The sequence below is a fragment of the Nomascus leucogenys genome, chromosome 12 (assembly GCF_006542625.1).
Source record: "Nomascus leucogenys isolate Asia chromosome 12, Asia_NLE_v1, whole genome shotgun sequence".
NCBI lineage: Eukaryota > Metazoa > Chordata > Mammalia > Primates > Hylobatidae > Nomascus > Nomascus leucogenys.
The window spans coordinates 8,579,747-8,606,188 of NC_044392.1; the positions used below are offsets into that span (position 1 = coordinate 8,579,747).

The 26,442-nt window shown below is 53.5% G+C and overlaps 2 protein-coding genes and 1 pseudogene across 2 annotated transcripts in view; 2 read left to right on the forward strand and 1 right to left on the reverse strand.

Annotated features, from left to right (window-relative positions):
• The window catches only part of BMP8A (bone morphogenetic protein 8a), a 34,606-nt gene extending 16,921 nt beyond the window's left edge, over positions 1-17,685 (forward strand). The window contains exons 2-7 of the mRNA XM_030823519.1: positions 436-625; positions 1,046-1,194; positions 9,243-9,437; positions 10,268-10,347; positions 10,855-10,965; positions 13,474-17,685. Coding sequence (XP_030679379.1) covers positions 436-625; positions 1,046-1,194; positions 9,243-9,437; positions 10,268-10,347; positions 10,855-10,965; positions 13,474-13,623 — 875 coding nt within the window. The 3' untranslated portion in view covers positions 13,624-17,685. The remainder of the gene's footprint in view (positions 1-435; positions 626-1,045; positions 1,195-9,242; positions 9,438-10,267; positions 10,348-10,854; positions 10,966-13,473) is intronic.
• Positions 4,256-9,215, forward strand: LOC115837500 (succinyl-CoA:3-ketoacid coenzyme A transferase 2, mitochondrial-like). The gene is given in 4 exon segments (XM_030823171.1): positions 4,256-5,145; positions 5,147-5,831; positions 8,706-8,862; positions 9,052-9,215. Coding segments are annotated over 4 exon segments (1,896 nt in total).
• The window catches only part of LOC115837552, a 36,493-nt pseudogene continuing 21,511 nt past the window's right edge, over positions 11,461-26,442 (reverse strand).

Below are 26,442 nucleotides of genomic sequence, written 5' to 3' on the forward strand. Positions count from 1 at the left end.
CCCTGTCTACCAGGTTTCCCTGCAGGGCCGGGGCCCTTTTCTGCCTTGGGTCCAATGTCCATCTTCCCTTTAGCCTGGAAGTTCCCAGAGGAGGCTCCCTCCTCTGTCTCATCTATGAGTCCCAGGACCAGCCAGGCTGAGAAGGGGCGCAACGGGAGTTCGAGGTTTGGAGCCTGGGGCCTGCTGAGCACCAGCCAGATGCAGGGCTCAGGGTGAGCCTGGCTGCAGGGCCTCTCGGCCCTGTCTACACCCCGGGACCAAGCCTGGAACAAACGTTTGCACAAAAGGAAGCCGGCCCCACCCAGGCCTCCCTGGGTCCCCTCCACCTTGAGTGGTGGGTGGCTGGGGGCGGTGGCTCACACCAGCTCTGCCCACTCCAGAGCCTGAGCCATTCTGACATTCCAAGTGCCAGCCCAGCTCTGCTGTGTCTTCTAGTGGAGCGAGACCGTGCCCTGGGCCACCAGGAGCCCCATTGGAAGGAGTTCCGCTTTGACCTGACCCAGATCCCGGCTGGGGAGGCGGTCACAGCTGCAGAGTTCCGGATCTACAAGGTGCCCAGCATCCACCTGCTCAACAGGACCCTCCACATCAGCATGTTCCAGGTGGTCCAGGAGCAGTCCAACAGGTGCCTTCCCCTTGGCCCAGGTGCCCCCTGCCCCTGCCCGCCTCACAGTCTCATGGTCAAGGCAGCCCAGCAGGGAGTGGGGGTGGGTGGAGCACTTCCCAGAGGACCCGAAAGAGACCCTCAAAGACGGGAAAGATGCTTGGCCCGAGCCTCCTGCACTGCGGGAAGAGCCCCAGCGACAGTCCTGCCTTCAAGTCCCTGCTCTGCCATCCTGGCTGTGGGGACTTGGATGAGTCACTGAGCCACTGAGCCTCAGTTTCCCCATGTGTACACCTCTGTGGGCTGAGGCAATGAGATGAGGCTCAGAACGGGTGCAGCCAGAGTCAGGTAGGAGACACTCCGGTGACAGCCCCCAGTGGGCCCTGGAGACATGGAGGCAGCAGTGCCGGCCGCCAGTTAATTGTTCTTTCATGTCCACAGGGAGTCTGACTTGTTCTTTTTGGATCTTCAGACGATCCGAGCTGGAGACGAGGGCTGGCTGGTGCTGGATGTCACAGCAGCCAGTGACCGCTGGCTGCTGAAGCGTCACAAGGACCTGGGACTCCGCCTCTATGTGGAGACTGAGGATGGTGAGGCTGGGGGCTCTGTGGGAGCAGCCCCTGGGGCTTCTCTGTGCCAGCACAGGCAGTGGTAGTGGCTTCCTGTGGCCCTGGGTGCCCGGCCTCACCAGCTGTGCCCGCTGCAAGGGTCACTGAGGTCCAGGGCACAAGGTCTGGCCCAGTGGGGTTGCTCCCTCCTCTCCGTCTGCTTCCCAGGAAGCAGGCAGTTCTTCCCACGGAGCAGCCTCCACCTTGGGAGTTTCTGTCCTGGGAAGGGAAGGAGGGGAAGTGGCTGTACCCTCAGGCACTGAGGCCAGGAGGCTGGGTTTGAGGCCCAGCTCGGCAGTGCCCTGCCTCAGTGACCTTGGCTGGGACTTACCTTTCCAGACCCCGTCTTCTCTTCCGCAGGATGGGGATTCACGCCCTTGTTCATTCCACAAGTGACACTGGGGAGAGCCTCTTTTATGCCAGGCAGGAGGAATACAAAGGCCAAAGTGGGCACGAGATGGGTGTGTTTGAGGCCCTGCAAGGGGGCGCCATGGAGCAGTGGTGAGGGCGGGGGTCCCAGGGGCCATTCTGAGTCAGAGTAAACCAGGGCCAAGTGCTGGGGTTCTTAGCGTCGTTTATTTTATTTAATAGCAGTGGAGGATGACAGGATCTGATTCAGGTTTTAAAAGAGAACCCTCTGAGATACCCCTTCTCGGGGTGGAGCAGAGCTCCCCACCCCTTCCGTGGGCTGCACCCAATGACTTGCTTCCCGAAAGTGCGGTGTGGACAGGGCGTGGGGGACCTGACGCGCAGCGCCTCAGCCAGGTGAGGAAGGCTCACTGCAGTGACAGGCACGGCGCCAGCATGTGCCCTGGGTGTAAGGGAAGGAGAAGGCCACTGAGCCTCAGAGGGCCCCCTCCGTGAACCCGAAACCCCAGTCCAGCCATGAGAAAACCGTCAAACCCAAAGAGAAGGGCTTTCCGCAGAATACCTGACAAGCGCTTCTCAAAACCGCCAAGCTCATCAAAAAAAGGGAAGGTTGGGAAATTGGAGGAGCCCAGAGGCACCTACGGAGACCAGCTCAGAGCATGTGGGGTCCTGGGTGGAGTCCTGGGCCAGCAAAAGAGCATTAGGGAAAAGTTATGAAATCCAGATCAATCATGATGTTTACTTAATAATAAGATATCAGTACTGGTTCATTAGTTATGAGAAAGGTACCCTACTAGTGTAAAATGTTAACATTCCCCAGAGGAAACTGGGTCCAGGTATATGGGAACTCCTTGTGTAGTTTTTTTTTCTTTGAGACAGGGTTTCACTCTGTTGCTCAGGCTGGATGGAGTACAGTGGAGCAATCACAGCTCACGGTAACCTCCAACTCCTGGGCTCGAGCGATCCTCCCACCTTAGCCTCTGTACCGTCTTTGCAAAGTTTTATGTAACTATCAACTGTTGTAAAATTCGAACTTAATATATGCATAAAGTAAAGAACCCCCTGACTTCAGTGGAGAGAGGAGACTGAGATGGACAAGAGTGAAGTCAGAGAGACGTGTGGGGGCCCCACAATGGTCCAGGTGGGCACTGTGAGTGGCTTGTTGGTAGCAGTGGAGATGGAGAAAGATGAGTCGATTTCAGTGTCAGGACACGCTTATAGGTGGTGAGGAGGTGAGGGAATGGGAGGAAGCCTGAATGATGTGTGGATGGAACCAGTGGATTTTTTTCAATAGATCTTTCTTTTGGCCTGAGTTGGGGAAAGATAGATGAAGGGCAGGTTTGAGGTGGGTGGCCAAGGGTTCTCTTTTGGCTGGAATATTACTGAGCCCCTGGGATGTTACTGAGATTACTGGTCCTCATGGAAATGCCATTCCAGGGACAGGTGAGCGTGAAGACCCAGGCAAGAGAAGTGCTGGCATGTAAGTGGGTTTAAAGCATGGGATGGGACCAGGTCATCTAGGGAAGGAGGGTAGTGATGGAGAAGAAAGAGGGCCTGGCCCAGAGCCCTGGGACCTCCAACATCCAGAGACCTCACAAGGAGGGGCCACAGAGAGCCCACAGAGACCAGCCAGAGAGGGAGCAGGACACCTGGAGGATGAGGTGACCCAGACGCCAGAGTAAAGTGTTTCCAGAAGCAAGGGTTTGTCATTTGTGTCCTGCTGTGGGCGCTGAAGGCAAGAACAGAGAAGTGACCAAGGGTTTTGCCATCACAGAGGTTGTTGATGGCCCAGATATCTGTGGAGTGTGGGTCTGACTGAGGAGGTGGAGGGAGACAGGCAGTGGAGGCAGGAGACAGCTCTTTCCAGAACCTTTGCTGGGGAAGGGGAGCAGAGACATGGGCTGGGGCTGGAGAGAACCTGGGACAAGGCAGGTCCTTTACAGGTGAGGAGACGCCTGCACACTGCTGTGATGGAGTGATTCTGTGCAGAGGGAAGAAAACTGCAAAATTCCACACAAGTTGGAGCAGGGAGCTGGAGTGGGGGAGGTGGAGAGGGCGGGGGGATGCAGAGGACCAGACAGGGGCCTCTTCAGAGCAGGGACCCTTCCTGATGGAGGTGAGGGATAGTGTCCCCACTGTCGCAGTGAGGGGTGAACCTGAGCTCTGGGGGGCTGTAGTGGGGCAGGCACTGACTGTCTGGGTTGTCACAGGATTAAAGGAGGGTGCTTGGCACAGAGTGATGCCCAGTGAAGGTGTTCATGAGCGTCGGTGTCACTCAGTGGCGCCTGCTCATTAGACACTTGGTATCTCTAATGAGCTGGGGAAGCTGCGGGGAAGCTTGGGCGGGGCGGTTGGAGTTTGTGTCTGAGGCTCCACTGGGGCGAGGGGATCTGGCCTGTGCCCTTCACGCGGAGCCTGACCTCAGCTCTGTCCTGCGCCTGGGCCTGTGCGCTGGACACGGAGGACTGACTCTGGGGCCCCCAGCCCAGGGCGGAGCAGGGGAACAGCCCCTCCCTGTCGCGGGTCGCAGGCTTGGCTTAGAGCCTGCGCCTGGCCCTGGAGACCTGCTGGGAGGGAGTGCGTCAGCGCGGGCGTCCTCCCTGCTCTGTGACGCGCGGCCCGAGGCGCACGCGGGGCTCACACCGCCTGTCCTGGCCTCCGACCCGGGCCGACTATGGCGGCGCTGCGGCTCCTGGCATCGGCGCTCGGGCGCGGGGTCCCCGCCGGCGGCTCAGGGCTCGCGTTGTCCCAGGGCTGCGCCTGCTGCTTTGCCACCAGCCCCTGGCCCCGCGCCAAGTTCTACACGGACCCGGTGGAGATGGTGAAGGACATCTCTGACGGGGCGACCGTCATGGTCAGGGGCTTCGGGCTCTGCGGGATCCCCGAGAACCTGATCGCCGCGCTGCTCAGGACCCGCGTGAAAGACCTGCAGGTGGTCAGCAGCAACGTGGGCATGGAGGACTTCGGCCTGGGCCTCCTGCTGGCCGCCAGGCAGGTCCGCCGCATCGTCTGTTCCTACGTGGGCGAGAACACGCTGTGCGAGAGCCAGTACCTGGCAGGAGAGCTGGAGCTGGAGCTCACGCCCCAGGGCACCCTGGCCGAGCGCATCCGCGCGGGGGGCGCCGGGGTGCCCGCCTTCTACACCCCCACGGGCTACGGGACCCTGGTCCAGGAAGGGGGTGCCCCCATCCGCTACACCCCGGACGGCCACCTGGCGCTCATGAGCCAGCCCCGAGAGGTGAGGGAGTTCAACGGCGACCACTTCCTTTTGGAGCGCGCCATCCGGGCGGACTTCGCCCTGGTGAAAGGGTGGAAGGCCGACCGGGCAGGAAACGTGGTCTTCAGGAGAAGCGCCCGCAATTTCAACGTGCCCATGTGCAAAGCTGCAGACGTCACGGCGGTGGAGGTGGAAGAGATCGTGGACGTGGGGGCTTTCCCCCCAGAAGATATCCACGTTCCTAACATTTACGTAGATCGCGTGATAAAGGGGCAGAAATACGAGAAACTAATCGAGCGCTTAAGGATCCGGAAAGAGGAAGATGAAAACGCCGAAAAGAAAGGACCCCAGGACGCGCATCGTCAGACGCGCAGCTCTGGAATTTGAGGACGGCATGTACGCCAATCTGGGCATAGGCATCCCCCTGCTGGCCAGCAACTTCATCAACCCCAGCATGACCGTCCATCTTCACAGTGAGAACGGGATCCTGGGCCTGGGCCCGTTTCCCACGGAAGACGAGGTGGATGCCGACCTCATCAATGCAGGCAAGCAGACGGTCACGGTGCTTCCCGGGGGCTGCTTCTTCGCCAGCGACGACTCCTTCGCCGTGATCCGAGGGGGACACATCCAACTAACCATGCTCGGAGCCATGCAGGTTTCCAAATACGGCGACCTGGCGAACTGGATGATCCCTGGCAAGAAGGTGAAAGGCATGGGCGGTGCCATGGACTTGGTGTCCAGTCAGAAGACCAGAGTGGTGGTCACCATGCAGCACTGCACAAACGACAACACCCCCAAGATCCTGGAGAAATGCAGCATGCCGCTGACCGGGAAGGGGTGCGTGGACCGCATCATCACCGAGAAGGCCGTGTTCGACGTGCACAGGAAGAGAGGGCTGACGCTGACGGAGCTCTGGGAGGGCCTGACGGTGGACGACGTCAGAAAGAGCACGGGGTGTGCCTTTGCTGTGTCCCCGAACCTCAGGCCCATGTAGCAGGTAGCACCCTGGCGGGACCCGGATCTGGGCGGGGAGGTGCGCTCCTTAGGGGATCCCACCGGGTTCCCCAGGGGACGTTGGTTACCGCGGGAATACATTTCCCCAGCGCTGGGAGGGGTTTGCTGCTGGCCTCCGACTTTCCTCCCTAGGTGGACTAGGTGGACTGTGCTCCTCTAGAGAGCTGCGACTTTAATTAAAAACAAAAGGAAAACAGATCAGCTCCTTTCTGTGTTCCTTGAGCACTGCAAGGAAGGAGAGGAGTAGGGTGGGGGAGCTTCTTCAGGCCTGCCAGATGCAGGGCTCTGAACCCAGACTGGCTGTTAGTCCTCTTTCACCACCCCCATCTCCCCCAGCCATACCCAGCCAGGCCCCTGCAATTTGCTGGAAAGTATATGACAATCCTGGCCCTGACCCACCTCGCTCTGGGATCCTGGACAGTTGCTGCTCTCTCTGGGTCTTAGTTTCTGCTTCTGTAAAATGGGAACCCGGGATTAGCTGCTTTCCCCAGTCAGGCTCGCCTGGCCTCTGAGACCTACTGAGGAGTTCCCAGCACCCAAGGCAGGCCTGGCTCAGAGGGGCTCTGTGAGGGTCTGTGGTGTAACTAATGCGACATTCTATCCTGTGTCTGGGAGAGCCCCCATAATACCCTTGAACACATCTGCACAGAATAGTGAGCAAAGCCTGCAGGACTGATGGCCCTTCTGGCCCCAAGGCTTCCGGGGCTCACCAGAGAATCACAGGACAGAGCCACACATGCAGCCTGGAGGGCTGCCCTGGACCCCAGGCCATCCCCACGTGTCAGCCAGTCCATAGAGTGCCACTCCAGTGCCGGGTTGGTAACCATCATCACCCCACACAGGCTGCTCTGTTCTCTCCCCGTTGTGACCTCACTTGCCTTTTCCTCTACACCCCGGCTCTGTTCCTTGTTATTTCTGTTGCTTCCCCATAACCTTGACTCACCGTGAACCAAGCTCTGCCCAGTGGCTTCTCTCTGGGCTTCCTTCCTGTCAGCGCCTGCAGCTCACAGCCTCCCTGTCTCAGCAGCTCTTGTCCATGCTCCTTTGTGGCAGGTGATGTCACTGGTCAAAGTTTGGTCTCTGGATTCACTGGTTGTTCAGTCAAGTGGCCAGCGGACACCGGGACTGAGGCACAGCTGCTTAAGGGCTGACCTTTGATTGGGACTGCGGGTGGGGCAGGCAGTGTCCTTGACCTGTAGAGTGTACTGGAGAACTGCATAGGAGTAAATACATCTGTATGTATAATGTGTGTCTAAGCGTATGTGCATCTGTTTATACAGACCTACGTATATGCATGTGTGTACATACGTGTGTACGTCTGTGCTTGTAAAGTGGAGGTGAAATGTACTTTCGTGTAAACTGAACAACTGGCACTGTTTAAAGAGACAAGACAGTGAGCTGGTAATCATGCTTCTGCAATTCAGTATCAGGAAATTTCACCCATGCACAGAGTGAAGAGGCTCTGTTGCACTCCCATCTTTGTCGTGAAAACCAGGAAGTAACCTACGTGTCTGATGATGAGCCAATATCAAGTAAATTATGGTGTACTGCTCCAAGGGATTTTATACATTTGAAATGTTTATTTTAGAGACTTTTTTTTTTTTTTTGAGATGGAGTTTCGCTCTTGTCCCCAAGGCTGGAGTGCAGTAGCGCAATCTCAGCTCACTGCAACCTCTGCCTCCTGGGTTCAAGCGATTCTCTTGCCTCAGCCTCCCGGGTAGCTGGAATTACAAGCACACGCCACCATGCCTGGCTAATTTCTGTACCATGTCGGTCAGGCTGGTCTCAAACTCCTGCTTGAACTCCTGACCTCAAGTGATCTGCCCGCCTCGGGCTCCCAAAGTGCTGGGATTACAGGCGTGAGCCACGGTGCCGAGACTTTTTTAAACAGCAGACATTTCTATTTTTTTATTTGAAACAGGATCATGCTCTGTCACCCAAGCTGGAGTGCAGTGGTACAAACATGGCTCACTTCAGCCTCCCAGGCCCAAACAATCCTCCTGCCTCAGCCTCCCAAGTAGCTGAGACCACAGGCATGTGCCACCACACCCAGCTAATTTTTTTATTTTTAGTAGAGATGGGGTCTCACTATGTTTCCCAAGCTAGTCTTGAACTCCAGGGCTAAAGCCATCCTCAAGCCTCACCTTCCCAAAGTGCTGGGATTACAGGTGTAAGCCACCATACCTGGCTACTTGAAAGTTGAAAAAAAAAAAAAAAACGAGGACTTCTTTGCTGAGCTGACAACTGTGTAAAACTTAAATGGACAGAATAGCCCAGAAAAATGAAAATGTATGGAAGTTGGAGAGGCTTTAATATGGTATTTTTTTCTCAAAACTTTATCATGGTTAAATGCTTTTACAATAGAAAGGTTATTGAAATCCAAACAAGTACAGGATACACAGTTTTATTGGTGAGGCTTGGCATCTCCAGGGTTAGTTATCATGTTTTCAGCGGCATCCTCAGTCTGGAAGCAGCTGTGGGGGACAATCTCCTGTTTACAGGCGTCACTCTTCCTGGAGGAGGTGGGGGGGGGGTGGAGGGCCTCGGTGAGCCGCAGGTGGTATTAATGACAGCTGTGTCACAGGCATTTGTGAGGTGTCTTACAAGTTGGAAGATTTTTCCCACGGATCACCTCATTGGGTCTTTACAGTAACCCTGCAGCTCCTACTTCACAGGAGACCCAGAGTCCTACTGCCAGTGACTGAGAACCAGCGCTTTTTTTCTTTCCTGTCCATAAACCCAGCTCGTGCATAAGAACTTGGGCTCTGGAATGAGACTGCCGCAGGCTGAAACCTGGGCTCTGGGACTTGGTTCCAATGTCTCTGCTCTGCCTGGCATCTCCCTTGTGGGCATCAGGGGGACAGTTAGTGCCCTGCTCTTGGGCTGTGCCCAGCAGAACAAGCACTCGCTAAACCTGGCAGATGCTGCCATGAGCTGTCTCGCTGATAAATTTGACATTCACACCCCAGAAAGTGCAGGACAGAAGACAGAACACAGGCCTCGGGGTCCTCGGACCAAGGTGGGAGCGCTGGTTCTCAGAGTCACTGGCAGTAGGACTCTGGGTTTCCTGTGAAGTAGGAGCTGCAGGGTTACTGTAAAGACCCAATGAGGTGATCCGTGGGAAAAATCTTCCAACTTGTAAAACACTTCACAAATGCCTGACACAGCTGTCACTAATAACACCACCTGCGGCTCACTGAGGCCCTCCACCCCCCCACCTCCTCCAAATCTGCCCCCAGGAGAGATGTGGACTGGCTGGGGCTGGACCAAGGACTCCAGGCTTCAGATGTGGAAACTGAGTCTCAGCAGGACCCCTTGGGTACTCAGCCTCCACGCTCCTGGACCTGCCCAGTCCCCGGCAGAGAGACCCCTGCTGTGTCTGCTGCAGGGCCGCTGCCCGTGAGTGACCCTTCTTTCCTTTCTGTCTCAGGGCACAGCGTGGATCCTGGCCTGGCCGGCCTGCTGGGTCAACGGGCCCCACGTTCCCAACAGCCTTTTGTGGTCACTTTCTTCAGGGCCAGTCCGAGTCCCATCCGCACCCCTCGGGCAGTGAGGCCACTGAGGAGGAGGCAGCCGAAGAAAACCAACGAGCTGCCGCAGGCCAACCGACTCCCAGGGATCTTTGGTGAGGGTCGGGCAGGCTGGGGCCGAGGCCCTGTGGGCTTCTGGCTGAGGCAGGGCGAGAACCAAGTGGTGGCCCAGAGCCCTCAGGCTCAGGTCGGTTCAAGCTGACGGCCACTCTCCAGCCACCTTTCCTGACACCATCTTTGCCCTGATGCACCCTGGTGACCGGCACTCCAGAGGCCTGTTCTGGCTGTCCCTGCTGCCCAGAAGGCCCCCTCTCTCCCCCTGGCTCCTCCAGGTCTTTCTCAGGAGCCTCCATCAGAATCAGCTGCCCCTTCCCTGGGAGCCGCAGCCCCTCGTGACCTGTGGTTGTGCCTGGGCACCCTGCAGGATCCTCGGTTGCTTATGCAAAGTTTTCTCCCCAACTGGGCCAAGCCCTTCAGGATCAGGGACAGGCCTGACCCAACCCCATACCCTCCTTCCCAGGGAGTCGGCCCTTGACTGGCCTGGTCGTGAGCCACTTGAACCTTGGGAATGGGTGTGGCAGGAGAGGGTGGGCTGGAGTCACAGGGGTCTCCAGAGAGGAGGAGGCACAGGATGGCTGAGGGTCCTGCTGGGCTGTTTACTGGAGCATAAAGACGCTCATAGGCTGAAGGACAGGGGAGGACTGGGCACAGTGTCACTCTAGCCATTGGGAGCCATGGCAGGCTCTTGAGCTGGGTCATGGCACAAGCAGAGTTCCAGGGATGGGCTTTATGAGACCAAATGGTTTCCTGTCATTCATTTATTTGACAAATGTGCTCATCGGGGCATCCCCCACCCTGGTACCCTGTAGTAGCCGCACAGAGCAGGAACCCCAGAAAAGACCTTGCCCCTCTTCTGTCCCTGCAGATGACATCCACGGCTCCCATGGCCGGCAGGTCTGCCGGCGGCACGAGCTCTACGTCAGCTTCCAGGACCTCGGCTGGCTGGTAATTGCTGACTCTCCTTGTTTCTGAAATGACAATCACCACCTGTAGATCAGAAGTGAATCTGTAGGGAGGACATAGAATCATGGGTGACTTCAATTTTCTTATGTATTTTTTTCTTGTGTTTTCCAAGTTTTCTAAAGTGAGAATATGGTGGGAAAGGGTTTTTTTTTGTTTTTGTTTTGTTGTTTTTTTTTAAACCATGAAAATGAAGACTGAATCAACCAACTAAGCTGTCATTATTGCTGCAGGGTAACTGAGACCTCCCTGCATCGGCTGCGACTGCAGCTCTGGGAGGCGTGGGCAGGGGAGGGCCGGCTGGGGAGGGGACGCAAAGTGAAGATGGGGGATGTTGGGCCTGAGCTCCTGCCCACCCTTGTCTGCTGGGGGTTCCTGGGTGGATTCAAGCCTCCTGGGGGAGACGGCCCTGCAGGGGTGGAGGATGGGTTTGGGCCCTGAGGCTCAGGGACGGGCACATGGATGGGACTCACCTTCTCCCTTGCCCCCCAGGACTGGGTCATCGCCCCCCAAGGCTACTCGGCCTATTACTGTGAGGGGGAGTGCTCCTTCCCGCTGGACTCCTGCATGAACGCCACCAACCACGCCATCCTGCAGTCCCTGGTCAGTACCATGCCCATCCTGCCCAGCCCCCTGGGGTGGGGGGCCCTGCGGAGAGGGGTCTGGTCCAGCCGGCCGGAGGGGCAGTGAGGCCACCTGCTCTGCGTCTCAGGGGGCTTTGCACAGAGTCAGTAACGTCACTAACTTCCCACAGCTCTGCAGGAGCTGGTCCTCATACAGCCACACTACTACACGGAGACTCCCACCCAAAACACGGACACACGTGAACAGTCGTGTATATGTGCCTGTTCTATACACCGAACAAACTCCTGTGGGACACTTACGCACCTGCGTGCGGCGCTCAGAGGCACAGCACATGAAATAGATGTGTACACTGTGTGGGGCTGTGCGATCTTAACACACGGGCCCCCGAGTACGCTGGCAAGTCCGACCACCCATGATATGCGTGCACAGTGTGCGGGATGTGCGTGTGCACTCACCCACCTGTGCCGCACCGCAGGCAGGAAGCTTCTAGATGGTGTGGCTCTCAACCTTTTGGCTTTTCCCCCAGTTTCTCTCTTGGCCGTCTGTGTTTTCTCTGGATCCCCTGGCTTTTGATGCCTCGGTGTCTGGGGCAACCTTAAATGACGAAAACAGGCTTCTGATGGGATCACTGGTGCTGCTCACCGCTGAGTGCTCTGTGTGTTTGCGGATTCTGGCACCGAGGCTTCCTTCTAGAACTTTTTACCTAGAATCCCAGTTCCTGGTATCGCACAGCCTTGTTTTCCTCTTAGGAGGTTCAACGGTGATGCCTTGATCAGGCGTGGTGGCTCACCCTGTAATCGCAGCACACGAGCCCAGAAGTTCGAGACAAGCCTGGGCAACACAGCAAAACCCTGTCTCTAAAATAAACACAAACACACACACACACACACACACACACACGTGCACACGCAATGCCTTGGTGTGAGAGGAAAGAAATTACCAAAAGCTGCTCTGAGCCTATGATAATGCTTCCTTTCTGGGCAGTCAAGTGGCATTTGCTGGACACCTGGAACCGCCTCCTTGGAAAGGCCCAGGGATGATGAGGACGCGTGGGGTGGCCCGGCCCAGCCACCCTTTATGCCGTGTGGTTCTCATGGCTGCATGTGTGGGAGGCACACGGGAAGGTGACTGCACCTGTAGCTCCCGGACTCCATCCCCTCTGCCCCTGCCCCTCAGGGGCTCAACTAAAGTGAGCACTCACAGCCTGCAGGGCAGCAAACAGGCGCTGTGCTCTAGGGGAGGCTGTCGGTGGGCACGGAAGCAAACCAACCGTGGAGCTGACGCCTCCTGTGAGGAAGAGCAGAGCAGCCGCGCAGTCAGTGGAGTGAGACTGGGCCCGAACTCTCCACAGAAGGAGGGGCACGTCAGCAGCTGGAGGAGGAATGTTCCAGCAGAAGGAGCAAGTGCAAGGCCCTAAGACAGGAGCAAGCTGGCCCTAAGTTCAGGGCCAGCAGGGAGGAGGGGCTGGGTGCAGTGAAGGGGAGGTGAGTGGAGGGAGGTGACGCCGGGGTGAGCAGGGCTGGCTCCCCTAGGGTCTGGGGTTCCCTGGGAAGGAGGGTGGATTTTATTCCAAGCAACCCGAGAGGCTGTCAGAGGTCTTTAGCAAAGCAGTGTCCTGGTCTGCGTCACCCTCCAGAAGGACCTTTCTGGCTTGGGGAGGCTGATGGTGGGGGGAGTGGAAGGCAGAGGAGCAGGGGATGAGAGGGCTGCTGTGGTCACCTGGCAGGTGACGGCAGCTCGACTGGGCAGGTGGTCCGAGGCAGCACAGAGGTGGAGGTTGAGCCAGGGGCTGCTCTCAGGGAAGGGAGGAGGCGAGAGGAGTCATCCAGGAGGCCTCCCAGGCGGGAGCTATGATGTCAGGGTGGGAAGAATTCTGTGTTCCACTAAGGCCTCATTAGACCCCAAGTGCAGAAGTGGGGAGGGGAGCAGGATCTGCAAGTCTGGAGTTCAGAAGAGAGATCCAAGCTGAGCCTGGGGAGTGGAGAGGCAGGGGCACGTGCAGGGCCTTGAAGTGCTGAGGGCGGATGCAGTCCTCTGGGAGAAGGAGCAGCACAAGAGAGGGGCCGAGGCCTGGCCTCCCAGAGCCTGGGGAGGGAAGCCAGGGTGTGGGGAGGCAGGGCCTCTAGGGGTCCGAAGGGCCAAAAGAAGAAAGTGGTCCTTCCAGGCTCCCCCTCGGGGACCTCACTAAGGGCACAAATCTGGCCATGGGGTTCTCCTTCCCATTATCCCCAGGAAGAAGTCTGAGCCCTTGGCCTGGGACTGGAGGCCCCTCATTAGTGCCCTGCCCACCTGCCCTGGGGCTGCCATTTGTCCCTCCCTGGGCACTGTGGGTCACCATGGCTCCTGCTCCCAGAGCAATCAGGGCTGCTCTTATTCCTGTTAATAATTATTATTAGTGTGCTGCTCCCATGTGGCCTGGAGATGGCCAGGGCGGGGAGCAGGTGGAGCTGGGGGCGGGGGGGCTGGGTGGGTCCTCAGAGGAGGCCACTGGGCTCATGCCCCTGCCTGTGCCCCCTTCCTGGCCAGGTGCACCTGATGAAGCCAGACGCAGTCCCCAAGGCATGCTGTGCACCCACCAAGCTGAGCGCCACCTCTGTGCTCTACTATGACAGCAGCAACAACGTCATCCTGCGCAAGCATCGCAACATGGTGGTCAAGGCCTGCGGCTGCCACTGAGTCCGCCCGCCCGGCCCAGCTGCAGCTGCCCTTCTCATCTGGATCGGGCCCCGCAGAGGCAGAAAAGCCTTAAATGCTGTCACAGCTCAAGAAGGAGTGTCAGGGGCCCTCACTCTGTGCCTACTTCCTGTCAGCCTTCTGGTCCTTTCTAGGTCCCTCTGTGCCCCTCCCCTGGGGTTGGTAGCTGTCACCCTGCCCGACACTTTGGTGGCCTAAGGCACACAGCAGCCTCAGAGCCTGTGCTGACTGCACTGTCTGGAGTCAGCACAGAAGTCCTATCTATCTTGGGACCTGTCAGACTGGCTGGCCCTGGATGGTCTGAGGTTGGCTGACCCGAGCTTTTCTCCATTCACCAGACAGTTTAGGTGTGGGGAGAAGGGCTCTGCCTCTTCCCAGGTACAACACTGGCCATTTCTGGGCATAATTGGACACGCTCATGTTCTCAGCACGGTGTGTTCTGGGATTCTTCTCATTTGGTCCGGGGTGCAGTTAGCATATTAGAAAAAGGATAAGCTGGACATCCCCATGAAGCCACTGGGGATTTGTATTTTTTTTTTTTTTTAGACGGAGTCTCACTCTGTTGCCCAGGCTAGAGTACAGTGGTGCAATCCCGGCTCACTGCAACCTCCGCCTCCCAGGTTCAAGCAATTCTCGTGCCTCAGCCTCCTGAGTAGCTGGGATTACAGGGGCCCGCCACCACGCTCGGCTCATTTTTGTATTTGCAGTAGAGATGGGGTTTCACCATATTGGCCAGGCTGGTCTCGAACTCCTGACCTCAGGTGATCCACCCGCCCGGCCTCCCAAAGTGTTGGGATTACAGGCGTTAGCCACCATGCCTGGCCACTGGGGATATTTTATGTCATGTGTATTCCCTTGCCCTGGGCCTGCCCCTTCTGCCTGGGAAAGAGGTATGACTCCCAGAGGAGCAAAGAATCCTGGGGGCTTCCAGTTCCCTCCACCATTTCTACCACGCTGACCCATTTGGGGCTCAGCACTGAGACAGAGGCAAGACCAGCAGCTCCAACATGTGTAGGCTGGCACAAAGCAAATGCCCCCACAGCCTACTCCCCTTGCCCATGGCTTATGTCAGTAATAATCAACCTACGTACCTTTCCCACTGAACTGGGACAGGGCCTCCGGGCCTCAGCACAGAACTGCAGACAGCCACCACCAGGCATTGTCAATAAGACCTCAGTTCCCCCTCCTGCCCCACTGTGGAGCAATCCATTCCATCTAAAGCAGGGTGACTGGCGGTCTCCAGCCAGGCCTGGGGCAAGGGTGGGGACTGCCAGTGTTTGCTTGTGTCTAGGAGTTATGAACAAGCTGGCCACCAAAATCAGCGTCACCCTGGGTGCCTACCAGCGCTGTCCTGTGTCTTGGGTCTGTGAGTCAAAGAAAAGGTCCTTTTCAGGGAGTGACAAGTAGTAATTAGGCTGAGTTGGGTGGGGAGGTTTGTCTCAGCCTCCACTGTTCCCGGAAACCGCTGTTCTCCCTGGAGCAGCCACTGGAAGTTGGAGTGTTTATTTGATTTCTGACTTGCTAAGCCTGTAATTTACCTGCTGGAACAGACAGAATCCAGCTGCCCAAACCGTGTCATTAAAAGCAGATCCTGGGCCCGCCCCATCCACAGGCACACCCTGGCAGGGTGGTTCTACCTCCCTATGGGCCCGAGGATGCGCCTCTCTGGAGTTCACGTGCTGCACCCCCAGGGAGGGGCCTGGGGAGAGCTGGTCTGGCAGCAGGGATGGAGGCTGGGGCCACGCTGGGGGACAGCAGCCCCTCCACCTGGACCAGGGAGGGCCTCTGTGTGCAAGCGCAGAGAAAGAGACCCTCTCATGTACACAAAGGGTGGCCCCAGGCTGTCTGGAAGATGGTGAGTTCCCCACTAGTCTAAGGCTTCAAGCTCAGCTAGCAGGGACTGGAAGAGGCAATGGCCTGAGTGTTAGGAGACAGGTATTCTGGTTCCAACTCGGCCACTGACTTGGTGTCAGGACAAGTCCCCTTTCTTATTCACGCTTCAGTTTCTCATCTGTGACTTGAGGACATAGGACTTTTTAATTCCAAAGGCTCTTCCAACCCAGAGAACCCGTCTGCCCCCATGACCTTCTCCCAGAGCTTGAGACATGGCCTGAGCCCCCAGCTGCCATAGGACTTGGGGCCTATCTGCCATTGCAGGACCTGATTGAACAGCTCTCTTCTTCCAATACTGGGCAGTAGAGTTTTGGAAACTGACAAATGTGTGGTCTCTTCAGTGCCCAGCGTGTAACCTGGCATGGTTTGGGTGTGCTAGGAGTTTGTGAAATTAATGTTTTCAAGATGCAAACGCTGCTGTGCCCATCAGGTATGCACAGCAGGCCTGAGGATCATGATGAGACTCCCTTTTTATGCAGCAAAGCACAAAGTGTGACAGTCGTGGCCTTCCTGGTGGCCAGACTTCTAGCAACTTTAGCCACCCACCAAATGACATCACATAGAGAAGGCCTCAGAAAGGCAGGAGGTCGTATGGACACACAGCTGATGAGGGGTCAGTGCTCAGCTATCAAGGTCATATTCTGGCCTGGTTGCCTCCCACAGCCCAGGATGCATTCAAGGCTGCACATCAGGAGCATAAATAAGGGTGGTCAATTCAGGCCCACTGGCTGCAACAAGTAGCCACTGACAGGGAGTCTGGGGCCATTCGGTGCAGAACAACCCCCCAACCCAGTGGCCATCTTCACAACTGCAGCACAGTGCTGGCCCTAATGCCAGATGAGTGTGCAAAGTCCTGTTTCTTTGTCTTTGCATAGGGACCGGGCGATGTGCTTTAGAGAAATTCCCTATTATTTCACAGGAAAGGAGGCTGTGAAAGGAGAGGGCAGGTTTTGGAGCCAAGTCGACCTGGCATCAGGTCCTGGCTGCCTTTTTTTTTTTTTTTTTTTAAGACATGGTCTTGCTTTGTCGCCCAGGCTGCAGTGCAGTGGCAGTGTCATGGCTCACTGCAGCCTCAACCTGCTGGGCTCAAGCAATCCTCCCACCTCAGCCTGAGTTGCTGGGATGACAGGCACATGCCACCATACCCCGCTAATTTTTATATTTTTTATAGAAACCAGGTCTCACTATGTTGCCCAGGCTGGTCTTAAACTCTGCCCAGGCCAGTCTTGAACTCCTGAGCTCAAGCAATCCTCCTGCCTCAGCCTCCCAAAGTGCTAGGATTACAGGCGTGAGTCACTTACCTGGCCTCTGCCTCTTGTTAATTTGACCACATCATGTACCTGCTGCGCCTGTTCCTTCCTCTGTAGAAGAGGGTGCTGGTCCTGCCCTTTTGAGGCCTCCATGAGGACCAAATGTGCCATGGGACACTTAGTGCCATGCCTGCGCAGACCTGTGGAATAAACAGCAATTCTGAGCAGGCTCATTTTAAAGGGACTTGCAAATTTGGGCCTTCCTTGCGTGCCTTCCTCATAAAACCCACTCCCCCCAGAATATGCTTGGAGGTGCTGCTGTATTTACCTGAGAGCTGTACTTTTCCTCAAAAACCTAAACGTGATCATCTCTTGGATGAGGTGTGACCCTGCACCCTCGCCTGCTCGTGGAAGGAGTCTGGGCCAGCAGTGACCCCCACGCTAGGGTCTCTGCTAAGGAAGTGGCAGGTGTGCGGCCCTGCCCTGGCCCTGTAGTGAGTGTGGGGCCCACCTGTGCCCTCATGGGCAGCTGAAGGGGGAGCTTTCTACCCCAGGTTCCTTTCCTTACTGAGAAGTCTTGAGCAAACAGTTGCCGCTCTCCACCCCCTGCTTTTTAAAAAAATTTTTTTCTCACGAAAGAAAATGTTATCTGTGTGCTGGGGAAAATTTTGAAAATAACAAAAACCAGAATACAAACACCCATAATCAATCACAGAGATAACCACTGTTCATAATTCCTTCCAGTCTTTTTTCTTGGCACATACACATTTGTCTTTATATATGACATATGGATATTTTACAAAGTTAGGATCCTACTATATGCACTGCTTGGTGATCGGATCTATTCAATGTATGAAACATTTTGAAAGTTTCTGTGATTAAATGTTCTTTGAAAACATAACTGTTTGTTAGCAGCCTTCCATCCCTTCAGTTCTGCTTTAGCTTCTCCCTTGTATGTCTGGTCTTGCGTTCCCTTCCTCAGAGGCCGGGGTGGGGCTCCCGTGACCAGGGTGGCAGGCAGCCCAGTGCTGAGATCGCATGGCCATGAGGCTGGCCACGGGTCTGGAATACCCGGGGCAAGAACCTCCACTCCTCCTCTGTGCAGCAGTTGGCCCAAGCAGGGGCAGGTGCCTCACCTCTGAGGCTTAGGTGACCTCACAGTACAAGGGTCACAGCTGGACCCACTGGGATAACTTCCCAGGAAACCCTGATGGTTCCTCTCCCACTGGCCTCTGGCTGGTCCCTTGGTCCCTCCTTCCCAGGGTAATCAGGCAAGCACAGCACTAAGGTCCTCCCTTGTTTCACAGGGTTGTGGGACCAGTTCTCCCTCCCGGGGCCTTGGGCCAGCCTGCCTGTCACCCCCAGAACCCAGTGTTGAGCACTTCACACATATCCTCTTCTCTCCTGGGCTTCATGGCAGCCCTGAGTAGCTGCCTTATCCTGGCCTCAATGCTGCCTGTCCTGACGGCCATGACTGACCACCAGTAATGACATCGACATTGAGGAGTGAGAGTGCCTGCTGGGAAAGCTGCAGGCCCAAGCTGATCAAGGGGGGAGGAGCCCCACCCAGGGTGCCAGAGGTGGAGCTGGCTTGGGGTCACTGGGGCCAGGGCAATAGGCTTCCTCTTTCCCCACCACCCTCACCCTGGTGGATACTCAACATCAAGACTTGATTCAGCCAGCACTCTGGGAGGCTGAGGCAGGTGGATCACCTGAGGTCAGGAGTTTAAGACCAGCCTGGCCAATATGGCGAAACCCCTGTCTCTACTGAAAATACAAAAATTAGCTGGGCATGGTAGCGGGTGCCTGTAATCCCAGCTACTTGGGAGGCTGAGGCAGAATTGCTTGAACCTGGGAGGCAGAGGTTGTAGTGAGCTGAGATCATGCCATTACATTCCAGCCTGAGTGACAAAAGCGAAACTCCATCACACACACACAAAAAAAAAGACTTGATTCAGACAGAGCTCCTAGGACAGGTCATGGGAGCCAGTGGGCAGCCCTGGGGGAGGTTTCTGGAGACTGATAGGGCTCAGCTTCAACACCTGAAAGAGGCCATGAGGTGGCCTGGCTGGCCCAAAACTGGTGCAGGGTAAGAGGCCATCCTGCACAGGCTGCGTACCATGACACCACACTGCAGTTTCCAGGTAGGCCTGGGGTTGGGGAGGAGGAAGTAGGAGCCACCCCTGGCTTGTTTCTCCCCAGCACCAAGCACATCCGCTGACTAAAGAAGCGCCCTGGGTGCTCCTCGGTAATATAGTTCTGTTGGTTAGGAAGTGCATAATGAGTGCCAGGTCAGTGAGACTGATTACAAATGTCCATCAGGCACAAGACCAGCTGGTGTGAGAGCAGGAATGGTAACCAACCAAAAAGAGAAGACAGAGGCACTTTTACGTGGCTTTGACTTCTACTGCCCCACAATGGGCTGAGGAGGGCATCTCCTAAGGGACTTGGCCTAAGAGAGAAGAGCCTGCAGCAGCAGAGATGCTATGGCCTGTCCCAGCAGCAACCTCTGAAAACACCTAGGACCTGGCTAGCAGGCAGCAGTATAAGAACTAGGATTTATTTTAGCAAGCCAAACAGAACAAAACATCCAGGAGCCACACTGGTGGGCCCACAGCAGACCCAGCAGCAAATGCCGGGAAAAGTGGTGGTTGGTGAAGGAACACCTGTGCTGGTTCGTGGGCCCACAGCTGCACTTGGGAACAGTCCAGGCTGTGCCTACAAAGGTGCTCCAAGCTGACCCTAAGGCAGGCCTCATGCCACAAATCCTGCTTGCTTCAAACAGGGCACCCTCGGTGCTGCCTCCTCTGAGGCCGGCAGCTCCTTCCTGGATGTGCAGGGGCAAGAGCAGAGTGGAAAGCAGAGAGAGTGCCGCCTCACACATACTCCCCACAGTTGCCAATGATCACCTTCTGCCTTGGCTTCCCATCCTTGCCTTTGCAGACAGAATAGAAGAGGGGACACTCACGGGAGTGAAGAAGCAGAATAAAGACAGACTTTAGGGACATCCACCCCTACCTGCCCCCTGGGGACACTGGCCCTAACAGTAGTGGAGCTCACAGTCTAGTGAAATAGAGCCACCCAAAAAAGATGTGGATTCATCTCAGGAATGCAAAGTTGGTTTAACATCTAAAAATCAATCAATGTAATAGACAATTATCAATAGTATAAAGGACAAAAACCACATAATCATCTCAGATACAGAAAAAGCAGTAGACAAAATCCAACACCTTTTCATAATGAAAACTCAATAAACTAAGAGTGGAAGGGGGAACTTTCTCAATCGGATAAAAGGTATCAACAGAAAACTACATGTGAAAGACAAGATGCTTTCCCCCTAAGTTCAGGAACAAGACGAGGATATCTGCCCTCAACATTTCTATTCAACATTGTACTGAAGGTTCTAGCCAGGGTAATTAGGTGAAAAAAAATGAAATGAAAGGCATCCAATCGGCAAGGAAAATGTAAAGCGATTTCTATTTGCAGATGACACGCTCTTGCATATAGAAAATCCTAAAAAATCCACAAAAAAAACTATTAGAACTAATAAACAGGCCAGGCATGGTGGCTCACGCCTGTAACCCCAGCACTTTGGGAGGACAACGTGGGCGGATCACAAGGTCAGGAAATTGAGACCATCCTGGCTAACAAGGTGAAACCCCAGCTCTACTAAAAATACAAAAAATTAGCCAGGCGTGGTGGCGGGTGCCTATAGTCCCAGCTACTCAGGAGGCTGAGGCAGGAAAATGGCGTGAACCTGGGAGGCAGAGGTTGCAGTAAGCTGAGATCGTGCCACCACACTCCAGCCTGGGCGACAGAGTGAGACTCCATCTCAAAACAAGGAAAAAAAAAACAACTAATAAATTTAGCAATGTTGCAGAATATAAGATCAATATACAATTGATTATATATATTTTTGTAGAGATGAGGTCTCATTATGTTGCCTCAGACTGGTCTCAGACTCCTGGACTCAAGTGATTTTCCCACCTCAGTCTCCCAACATGCTGGGGTTATGAGTGTGAACTGCCATGCCTGGCCTGTTTTATGGTTTTCAAAGTATAAGCTGTATACATCTTTTAAACTTATTCCTAAATATTTTATTCTTTTTTATGCTATTGTAAGTATAATTGTTTTTCTTTTTATTCTGTTTTCAGGTTGTTCATTGCTAATGTGTAGAAATACAATTGCTGTATTTACAGCCAGGCACGGTGGCTCACACCCATAATCCCAACACCTTGGGAGGCCGAGGTGGGCAAATCATGAGGTCAGAAGATCGAGACCATCCTGGCTAACATGGTGAAACCCTATCTCTACTAAAAATACAAAAAATTAGCTGGGCGTGGTGGCGGGCACCTGTAGTCCCACCTACTCAGGAGGCTGAGGCAGGAGAATGGAGTGAACCCGGGAGACAGAGCTTGCAGTGAGCTGCAATGATGCCACTGCACTCCAGCCTGGGTGACATGGCGAGACTCTGTCTCAAAAAAAAAAAAAAAAAAAAAAAAAAGAAAAGAAATATAATTGCTATATATATATATATATATATTTTTTTTTTTTAGAAGAGTCTTGCTCTGTTGTCCAGGCTGGAGTGCAATGGTGCAGTCACAGCTGTCTACAGAAAAATTTTTAAAAATTAGCCAGGTGTGGTGGTGTGTGCCTATAGTTCCAGCTAGTATTTTTTTTTTTTTTTTTTTTGAGACAGTCTCGCTCTGTTGCCCAGGCTGGAGTGCAGTGGCGTGATCTCGGCTCACTGCAAGCTCCGCCTCCCGGGTTCACGCCATTCTCCTGCCTCAGCCTCTCCGAGTAGCTGGGACTACAGGCGCCCGCCACCACGCCTGGCTAATTTTTTTTTGTATTTTTAGTAGAGACAGGGTTTCACCGTGGTCTCGATCTCCTGACCTCGTGATCCGCCCGCCTCAGCCTCCCAAAGTGCTGGGATTACAAGCGTGAGCCACCGCGCCCGGCAGTTCCAGCTAGTTGTAAAGCTGAAACGTAAGGACCACTTGAGTACAGGAGTTCCGAGACTGTGGTGAGCTGTGACTGCACCACTGCAACTCCAGCCTGGGCAATACAGCGAGACCCTGTCTAAAAAAAAAGAAAGAAACTATTTGCAAATTATACATATAAGAGACCTGTATCTAGAATATTTAAAGAATTCTGACTCGCTAGGCATGGTGGCTTACACCTATAATCCCAGCATTTTGGGAGGACAAGGTGGGAGGATTGCTTGAGCCCCGGAGTTGGAGACCAGCCTAGATAACATAGCAAGACCCCATCCCAATTAAAAAAAAAAAAAAAAAGAAAACCAAAGAACATTACTGAAAAACACTGAAGAAGACCTAAACAAATGAAAAGATATCCTGTGTTCATGGATTAGAAGACTTAACATTGTTAAGATGATGATACTCCTAAATTCTTCACATTCAGTGCAATCTGTATTAAAATCCTAGCTGGCTTTTTTCATACAAGTTGACAAGCTTATCCTAAAATTCTTAAGAAATGTTAAGAGACTCAGGATAACCAACACAATCTTGAAAGGAAAAACAAAGTTGGAGGACTCGCATTTCCAGAATTAAAAATTTACTACAAAGCTATGGAATTTAAGACACAGTAGTAATGGCCTAATGACAGACATACAGATCAACAAAATATAATTTAGAATCCAGAAGAAACCCTTACATTTATGGTCAACTATATTCACCAAGGATACCGAGACAATTAAACAGGAAAAAAACTAGCCTTTTCAACAAATGGTGCTAGGACGACTGAAAATCCACATGTAAAAGAGTAACGCTGGACCACTTTCCTCACACTATACACAAAAACTAACTCCAAATGGAGCAAAGACTTCAGTGTAAGAGAGAAAACCATAAAATACTTAATAGAAAGTGTAGGAATAAATCTTCATAATCACTACACCAAAAGTACAAGTGACAAAAAAAGATAAATTAGACTTTATCAAAATTAAAATATTTTGTGCTTCAAACGACACCATCAAAAAAGTGAAAAGACAACCCACAGAATGAGAGAAAAGGCCGGGCACAGTGGCTCACGCCTGTAATCCCAGCACTTTGGGAGGCTGAGGCGGGTGGATCACTTGAGGCTAGGAGTTTGGGACCAGCCTGGGGAACGAAGTGAGAGCCCTATCTCTACAAAAACTAAGAAAAAATTAGCCGGGCCTTGTGGTGCATGCCTGTAGTTCTAGCTACTTAGGAGTCTGAGACAGAGGGATCACTTGAGCCCAGGAATTTGAGGCCACAGCAAGCCGTGACTGTGCCACTGCACTCCAGTCTGGTCAACAGAGTAAGACCCTGTCACTATAAAAATAAAAAAAGAAGGAATCATGACTTTATTTGGTCAGGTGTGGTGACTCATGCCTGTAATCCCAGCACTTTGAGAAGTGAAGGCAGGCGGATCACTGGAGGCAAGCCTGGGCAACACAGGGAGACCCTGTCTCTACAAAAAATAAAATTCACTGGGCCTGCTGGCATGCACCTGTAGTCCCAGCTACTCGAAAGGCTGAGACAGGAGGATCACTTGGGCCCAGAGGGTCAAGGCTGCAGTGAGCTGTGATCACATCACTGCACTCCAGCCTGGGTGACAGAGTGAAAACCTGTCTCAAAAAACAAAAAACAAAAGAATTCTTACTCAACAATAGAAAGACAATCCAATTAAAAATTGGTAAAGGGTCTGAATAGACATTTTTCCAAAGAAGATATAGAGAAGGCCAATAAACACATAAAAAGATGCTCAACATCATTAACTAGCAGGGAAATGCCAATCAAAACCACAATGAAATACCACTTCACATCACTAGGATAGGTCTAATAAAAAAAGAAGGATAATCACAAGTGTTGGTGAGGGTACAGAGGAATCAGAAACATCATACACTGCCGTTAAGAATGCAAAATGGTGTGGTGGCTCATGCCTGTAATCCCAGCACTTTGGGAGGCCAAGCCGGGCGAATCACGAGGTCAGGAGATCGAGACCATCCTAGCTAACACGGTGAAACCATGTCTCTACTAAAAATACTAAAAAATTAGCCAGGCGTGGTGGCGGGCACCTGTAGTCCCAGCTACTCGGGAGGCTGAGGCAGGAGAATGGCATGAACCCGGGAGGTGGAGCTTGCAGTGGGCTGAGATTGCGCCACTGCACTCCAGCCTGGGCAAAAGAGTGAGACCCCATCTCAAAAAAAAAAAAAAAAAAAAGAACGCAAAATGGTACAGCCACTTCGAACAGTCTGGTCGTTTCTCAAAACATTAAAAATAGTTATCAGCCAGCCACAGTGGCTCACGCCTGTCATCTCAGCACTTTGGGCAGATCACTTGAGGCCAGGACTTTGAGACCAGCTGGCCATCATGGCAAAGCTCCGTCTCTACTAAAAATGCAAAAATTAGCCAAGTATGGAGGTGCATGCCTGTAATACTAGCTGGGGGAGGCTGAGGCAGGAGAATCTCTTGAACCGGGGAGGTGGAGGTTGCAGTGAGCCGAGATTGTGCCACTGCACTCTAGAGTGAAACTCTGTCTCAAAAAAAATTAAATACTTATATAACCTAGCATTTCCAATTCTATGGCTATATCTAAGAGAAATGAAAACATTTGTCTACACAAAAATTTGTACGTGAATGTTCACAGTGGCATTATTTGTAATAGCCAGAAAGTTGAAACAATCTATCAACTTATGAATGGATAAACAAATGTGGGGTGCCGACAGTGGGTATTAATTGGCAATAAAAAGGAATGATGGGGCTGGGCGCGGTGGCTCCCACCTGTAATCCCAGCATTTTGGGAGGCCAAGGTGGGCAGATCACGAGGTCAGGAGATCGAGACCATCCTGGCTAACACGGTGAAACCCAGTCTCTACTAAAAATACAAAAAATTAGCCGGGCGTGGTGGCGGGCACCTGTAGTCCCAGCTGGGAGGCTGAGGCAGGGGAATGGTGTGAACCCAGGAGGCGGAGCTTGCAGTGAGCCAAGACTGCACCACTGCACTCCAGCCTGGGCGACAGAGCGAGACTCCATCTCAAAAAAAACAAAAACAAAAACAAAAAGAGGCTGGGCACGGTGGCTCACACCTGTAATCCCAGCACTTTGGGAGGCCAAGGCAGGTGGATCATGAGGTCAGGAGATCGAGACCATCCTGGCTAACATGGTGAAACCCCGTCTCTATTAAAAAATACAAAAAATCAGCCGGGCGTGGTGGTGGGCGCCTGTACTCCCAGCTACTCGGGAGGCTGAGGCAGGAGAATGGCGTGAACCCAGGGGGCGGAGTCTGCAGTGAACCGAGATCGCGCCACTGCACTCCAGCCTGGGCGACAGAGGGAGACTCCGTCTCAAAAAACAAAAACAAAAACAAAAAATAAAACAAAAAGAAAAACAAGGAATGATGTACTGATACATGCTACATCATGGATGAACCTTGAAAATATTATGCTAAGTGAAAGAAGACACTCACAAAAGCCTACATATTGTATGATTCCACTTATATTAAATGCCTAGAATGGGAAAATCCATAAAGACAGAAAGTAAATTCGGGCAGGGGACCAACAGGATAGGTAGCAACTGCTAAAGGGTATGAAGTTTCCTTTTGGGGGATAAAATGTTCTAAAATTATTTGTGGTGATGGTTGCACAACTCTGTGAATACATTAAAAACCATTAAAATGTGTACTTTAAATGGGCAAACTGGATGGTATGTAAATAATATCCTACTAAAGCTGTTAAAAAAAAAAAGATAATTACACTACAAAATGGCAAAGCCCAGTGACAGAGACATGTGTGCATAGAATGGGAGCACTAGAGTCACCTAAGTGTTTGTGAAAAAGAGAAAGAGGGCCGGGCGCGGTGGCTCACGCCTGTAATCCCAGCACTTTGGGAGGCCGAGGCGGGCGGATCATGAGGTCAGGAGATCGAGACCATCCTGGCTAACACGGTGAAACCCCGTCTCTACTAAGAATACAAAAAAATTAGCCGGGCGAGGTGGCAGGCGCCTGTAGTCCCAGCTACTCGGGAGGCTGAGGCAGGAGAATGGCGTGAACCCTGGGGGGCGGAGCCTGCAGTGAGCCGAAATCGCGCCACTGCACTCCAGCCTGGGCGACAGCGAGACTCTGTCTCAAAAAAAAAAAAAAAGAAAAGAAAAAGAGAAAGAGATACTCACACAAACACTCATCATGAAGGTTTTCTGAAGGAGGTGATGTCTGAGTTCAGTCTAAAAGGCCTGGGGCCAGGCACCGTGGCTTACGCCTGTAATCCCACCACTTTGGCAGGCCAAGGCAGGAGGATCGCTTGAGTCCAGGAATACAAGACCAGCCTGGGCAACAGAGAAAAATCCCATCTCTACAAAAAATTTAAAACTAGCCAGGTGTGGTGGCATGTACCTATTAGTCCCAGCTACTTGGGAGGCTGAGGCAGGAGGATCGCTTCAGCCCAGGAGGTTGAGGCTGCAAGTGAGCCAAGATCATGCCACAGCACTCCAGCTTGGGAGACACAGCAAGACTCTACCTCAACAACAACAAAACAAACAAAAAGCCTGGGTTTGCCAGGGGACTAGGGGGCGTAGGATAAGGAGCTACATCTCGTTGTGGCAATAAGAAACCCCCTCTTCATGGCTGGGCCTCTAGACTGGGTATGCCCTTCATATGGGGACCATGTCCCATTCTACTC